We start from the raw sequence: 6,621 nt of genomic DNA on the forward strand, positions 1-6,621 counted from the left end.
CTGAGGGAATACATACCACTTTGTGGCTTGGGGCTTGGTTTCAGGCCACTGCACGGCACAACAGGGGAGGCCTGGGGTTTGATACAGCATTTGCCTCAAACTAGGTTTCCCAATCTCCTGGAACCAAGTTTCAAGCCACTGTTCATGAGAAAGTGGCTTGGTGTTCTCTTAGTTAAATCGTTTTGGCTCAAGGCCCCCCATGGCGTTAAGCATAATTCAGATTTTGATTCCTTTCGTCGGGGAGGGTGTTCATTTGCACTGGCAGAAGTACTAATGCTTTCATGATGTTCAGTGTCATTTCTCTGAAAAGGTGAGTGGGAGCGGTCTGCTTTATTTTAAGATAGTATATCAAAACCTCTACTGTAAAACCGTACATTGACAGAAATCCTGAACTTTTAATTTTTTTTTTTTTTTTTTTATTGAAATGTGTAAAGTGCATCAATTGCCTATGTTTGCTCTTCTTACAATCACCCCCTTTGGTTGTATAATGGTACATACTGTGCTGTTAGTGCAGGCAGGAGCGGATGTTAATGTTGTATTCAGACTAACCCCAAGCACCTATCGGCAGTGTTCTTGTAACATTTCTTTGCCAGGGTCATTTGGAAGAGAACACTTCTGTATGTGCTACAGCCCCTCTGAAACCATCTCGTGTCCCCCAGGGGACCCCTGCTGTACAGGTATAGAACTGCAGTTCCATGCGTCAGGTTATCGAACCCTTGGGAGCGGTGTTACCTAGTCTCGTCCTGTTAACTCAGTCACAGCTGGAAATTTAGCACAGATAATTTCAACTGGAATTGAATTGGTTAAGGGTGCAGTGGCAGCGGTGTACCTGCAGGGGTCAGTCTCCTCCAGTGAGATGAAGTCGAAGGAGGCGTACATCAACACCAGCTGCTCAAGGCTGCTGGACAGCTGTTGGGAGAACTGCAGCAGCTGCAGGAGGACAGCGACAAACAACCTGTTACACAATGCACCGCACCACACCCATACACTTTCAATGATACAAAACTCTCCTTCCCATAGCAGCAAAAAGACATTCCTGAGATTAATCCAGACAGAGCCTAACTGAAGAGCATGCAGATGTTAAAAATGTTAACACTGTAAAAAATATAGGTGTTACAGAATACTAAGTGTACTGCACAGTTTATCTCTTATTGCAGCCCCTCACGAATAGACACTGCTGAGCCATATAATGTATTTTCTTCAGACTTTTCAATAAACAGTGCGGCACACATACAGTCCTATACACATGTAGCAGTCCTTTAACAAAAGTGATGGAGGGTTTCTCCTGATGGCATTTCTGTCTAGTTTCAAACATTCTCAATACTTTGCAGTTTAGATGTGTTCAAATGCAGACGACTGGTTTCGCAAGACTAATCTTGAGACTGTGTTATCTCAGGTCAGGTAGCCCAAGGTTAGTGCTAATCAGGGTCTGGAAACCAGTCACTAGAAGATTGAACAGAAGCCCCTAGCAGGATATAGGATCCCCTATAGCGTGTCTGTGTTTGCTGGGCAGGGATGCTCAGTATTCCTTACCCGTTTCTTCATGTATTCAGGCAGGGGTCTGCACTCGGGCAGCGAGCTGCGGGCCGTAGACTCCAGGTACCCGAAGTACGGCTGGCATGTCTTCAGGAAGGTGGGCACTGCTCGGGCAAAGTCTTCCTTGTGCATGCGATCTCGGCTGCAGGAAGGGAAAAACAACACAGCAGCAGCTACACGTGAATTATACTTTCAAACCTGATATGCTGCCTTATAACTACACTGAACAAAAATATAAATGCAACATGCAACAATTTCAAAGATTTTACTGAGTTACAGTTCATATAAGGAAATCAGTCAATTGAAATAAATTCATTAGGCCTTAATCTATGGATTTCACATGACTGGGAATACAGATACGCATCTGTTGGTCACAGATACCTTAAAAAAAAGGTAGGGGCGTGGATCAGAAAACCAGTCAGTATCTGGTGTGACCATTTGCCTCATGCAGCGCGGCATATCTCCTTTGCATAGAGTTGATCAGGCTGTTGACTGTGGCCTGTGGAATGTTGTCCCACTCCTCTTCAATAGCTGTGCGAAGTTGCTGGATATTGGCGGGAACTGGAATACGCTGTGGTACACGTCGATCCAGAGCATCCCAAACACGCTCAATGGGTGACATGTCTGGTGAGTATGCAGACCATGGAAGAACTGGGACATTTTCAGCTTCCAGGAATTGTGTACAGATCTTTGCGACATGGGGCCGTGCATTATCATACTGAAACGTGAGGTGATGGCGGCAGACGAATGGCACAACAATGCCATCAATAAAATGCAATTGTGTTCATTGTCAGTAGCTTATGCCTGCCCATACCATAACCCCACCGCCACCATGGGACACTCTGTTCACAATGTTGACATCAGCAAACCTCTCACCCACACGACGCCATACACGCTGTCTGCCAGCTGCCCGGTACAGTTGAAACCGGGATTCATCCGTGAATAGCACACTTCTCCAGAGTGCCAGTGGCCATCGAAGGTGAGCATTTGCTCACTGAAGTCGGTTACAACGCCGAACTGCAGTCAGGTCAAGACCCTGGTGGGGACGACGAGCATGCAGATGAGCTTCCCTGAGACGGTTTCTGACAGTTTGTGCAGAAATTCTTTGGTTGTGCAAACCCACAGTTTCATCAGCTGTCCGAGTGGCTGGTCTCAGATGATCCCGCAGGTGAAGAAGCCGGATGTGGAGGTCCTGGGCTGGCGTGGTTACACGTGGTCTGCAGTTGTGAGGCCGGTTGGACGTACTGCCAAATTCTCTAAAACGACGTTGGAGGCGGCTTATGGTAGAGAAATGAACATTCAATTCTCTGGCAACAGCTCTGGTGGACATTCCTGCAGTCAGCATGCCAATTGCACGCTCCCTCAAAACTTGAGACATCTGTGGCATTGTGTTGTGTGACAAAACTGCACATTTTAGAGTGGCCTTTTATTGTCCCCAGCACAAGGTGCACCTGTGTAATGATCATGCTGTTTAATCAGCTTCTTGATATGCCACACCTGTCATTGGATGGAGTATTGTACGTGTTTTGTTATGGTTTTGCATTTAAATGCACCACAACAGCATTGGTTTGACCCACGGTCTGCACTATTATCAGCTAGGTATGCAACACAAGCCGCTGGTAGATTACAAAAACGATTAATTAAACTTAGGCTAAGTAGTATGTTTTTATTCTCTATTAATTAAATTATATTCAGTGAAAAAGGCAAGAGAACCAGATCATTATTAATTGTATTGTTTTGGTTAATATAATATAGCATGCTAATGTTCCTATTGAAGTAGGCTACAGTTTATTTTCATTAAAAAGCTGCTGTTTTTCTTTGAAATTAATGTTGAGCTTTCATATTTTGTTGTGTGCTACTAATTCAATCAAACCAAGTAGTGTAAGAAGTTGCTTGTATCGTTCATGACGTTTTTCAACTCATGTAAGCTTGTTTGGGTATAAAAAACAAGTTGCAGCCTGTATCATCTTCAAGGCACTCAAGCTGAAATCTCTTTAGCGTGCATGCAAGAACTTGCAGACTTAATGCAACTGGGTTGAGATTTTAAAAAGAAAGCATTATGAGATTTTTAACTAGAGGTACCGGCGACTCTGCACGCCCAGAGGATCCAGGGCTGTGCCTCAGCACTGCATGCATGCCCCTTACCTACCTACGCTATAGTGATCTGGCATGCTGACTTTGAAACCACACCCACTATAGCGCTTCACTGGCGGTGTAACCTTTCACACAGGCAGTTATGACGGTTCAGTGCCGTCTCTGGCATAAAATATGATGGTTCTGTGGCGGTATAGGCGTTTCACACAGACATAAGCTGCTTCAGTGGGAGTTCTGAACCGTCATATCTCCTCTGTGTGAAAGCACCTCTGTCAGCAAAACGTGTTTTAAAGAAAACACAATTCTTTTGATCAAGTTCTGTTGCAAGAGACTGAAGAAAAAATATCTGCTGTGCGTTTCTTTTTTTGAATATAGAGCGGCTAGTTATATCTCACTTACCCATTTCTAAAGCCCCTGATATGTAACAAGTGATAATAATCCTGCACATCGCAGGCTATGTGAGATTGGACTTGGAATGCAGTAGTGACGGTGTGATAGTTGTTAAAATATACAATTAAATAGCATTTGAACTATATGAATAAAAAACCAATGACCTGTAGACGAGGTGTGTTTGAAACTCCTCTGCCTTCTTCAGCAGGTACTGGAGCTGCTGTTCTATTGGCTGCAGCTTCTCCTCCATCAGGGTGATGTTATAGTAGGACAGGGCTGTCCTGGGGTCTCCTGCGTTCTCCTGAGCGTCTTGGAAGATGTACTGGCCCTGACAGGTGGAAGGGAGCCCAGGCGAACGCAGGAGAATAGTGGTTTCAGTCTTTTCTCTTCCACTTTGAGCTAACTCCTGGTTGTCTCCGTGAATGTTGTCTGGGCAATACCAGCCCATGGCTATCTCAGTTTCGGATTTCGAAGTCTTGCCGTGCTGGCTCAGTTCTTGACTCGTCATGGTGGCCGGCAAGATAACTGAGATTAAATCTTCTGAGACAGAAACGTTAAAAAAACAAACAAAAAGAACATATTAAGCACACAATTCTATAAGTAAATGGTTAAGGAATCGTCAAGATCATAAACAGCAATAGTATGGGAGTTATTTCCTAAACAGGAGGAGAAATTGAATAATAAAGAAGGTAGGTAGCAGATATACAGCCAGCCTCCGTTAACTCGACTGGTGCATAACTTGACACCTTCGCTTAATTCCACACAGTCGTGGTTCCAAATTTTCTCCACATAAAATACATTCATCCTGCCTCTTTTCATTTTTTTAATTCGACACCACGCTTTACTCGTAACGCGACACTTATGACTGGTATGGAAGGGATAAAAACTATTAAAAAGACTCGTGGATAACTCGACATCCAACTATCAAGTGCAGCGTCAGTTCATAATGAGCGAGAAGAGAAACAGGAATTCTCCTTCAATTGGTTTTAAAAGTTCAAAACGTTATTCGGGATAACACGCTTGCCAGCACAGCTTTGAAAGCGCATGTTTCTGCAATCGAGACAAGCGGCAGTGTTTGATTTCTGTGTGAAACTAAGTTGTTTTGTTCATTGTGTTAATTCTGTATGAAGTACATGTGTTAACTTTTGCTATTTAAGCCGTCAAATTAGACAGCACAAGCCAATATCTAAAAGTATAGCCAACCGTTTGTGGTTGGACTGTTTCTGTAAAAATATAACCCTGTAGTTATTTTATTAATTATTATTTCACTGGAACTATAGGGCCCAGTTTGTACAGTACCCCATATTCTAATTGATTCATTCACTGCAGGTCTTTCAATCGCTGTCATATGGTTATCTAACTAAAAAAATAAACTTGTAAACACTGTAATGCTGGAAAGGTGTGCTTTCTGTTCCTTATATATAAGCCTAAAGCAAGGGCTGGTTAGCGCGACTCCTTGGATAAGTCGACGCTAAGGGCAGCCCCGGGTGGGGTCGAGTTAACCCAGGGGGGCTGCAGCTGAAGTTACACAAGAAATTGTCTTGGAGGGGGGGGAAAAAAAGTTCTTCTTCTGACTCTTACCAACCCCGCTCCTTGTCCTTTCCATGGTAAAATGTTGCGTTATGTGCGTTTGAATGGGAGTATTATCCGTGGGGAAGACCAGTGGAAACGCGTTCAAACGAGACGCTTGGCCGTTGGTGTCAAACTGTCGCGGCTCGTCTCCCAATCCTATTGGTTGACGGGTTCCCATCCGCCAATCGTTTTCTTCGGAATTTCACAGCGGATTTTGGGGTGGGGGGGGGACAAGCCCGTGTGAAAATGCGATTCGTTTTGCACCGTGTTTTTGGAGTATGATGCAGTGAGACATTGTGCAGGTCCGTCTAGTCTGCGAGCGCACTGCTGTTTTACCGCAACTGTTGCAGCAGCATTTGAGCGTTGTTTCTCAGTTAATAGATACACAGGACTTTTTTTTTTTTTTTTTCTAAGTTTGATGCAATATAAAATAGGAGATAAGAATATGGACTAATACTTAATATTTCAAATCTACGACCGTTTTTGGTCTATATAATTAGAGTAAACACCAGCCGCTGTGTAGCGCACGTGTTTACCTTTGGCATGCATGTTTGGTTTTAATGTCTTCCAACACCGACCAGCGTTTGGAAAAGCTTCGAATAGCACCAGACTGGCCAGCAATTCTATTCTAAAGATGCTTGTCCTGCAAGTCACATTTTCATCTGTGGCTAAAGCCATCACACACCCAAGCTCTGAATTAATAATTAAAAAAATACTATAGCTGCGTTATTTTTTCTAACCGCTAGATGACACTAGATTACCTGTAGCTGCGTTATTTTTTCTAACCGCTAGATGGCACCAGATTACCACATTAATAATTTAAAAAATACTGTATTTGCGTTCTTTTTTCTAACCGCTAGATGGCACCAAATTACCAGATGCTGCGTGTAAACAAAAAAAAAAAGAGCACTGCTACAGTACGTGGTGAGGTCATCAACTCTAAATAATGGATACCCTATATTGTGGTGTTCATTTAATTAGCAGAATGTAAGAGTTCCTAGCAGCAGTGCTACCCACAGATCTTTTGTT

At 43.5% G+C, this 6,621-nt stretch overlaps 1 protein-coding gene across 1 annotated transcript; it reads right to left on the reverse strand.

The window, feature by feature from the left end:
- Window positions 1-829: 829 nt before the first annotated feature.
- cunh19orf67 (chromosome unknown C19orf67 homolog) lies at window positions 830-4,528 on the reverse strand (the record flags this gene model as incomplete). Its single annotated transcript, XM_041242001.1, has 3 exons — window positions 4,185-4,528; window positions 1,534-1,678; window positions 830-930 (listed from the first exon to the last, which is right to left on the reverse strand). Coding segments are annotated over exons 1-3 (590 nt in total), but the record flags the coding sequence as incomplete, so codon positions are not given.
- Window positions 4,529-6,621: the final 2,093 nt, after the last annotated feature.

The sequence above is a fragment of the Polyodon spathula genome, unplaced genomic scaffold, assembly GCF_017654505.1.
Source record: "Polyodon spathula isolate WHYD16114869_AA unplaced genomic scaffold, ASM1765450v1 scaffolds_882, whole genome shotgun sequence".
NCBI lineage: Eukaryota > Metazoa > Chordata > Actinopteri > Acipenseriformes > Polyodontidae > Polyodon > Polyodon spathula.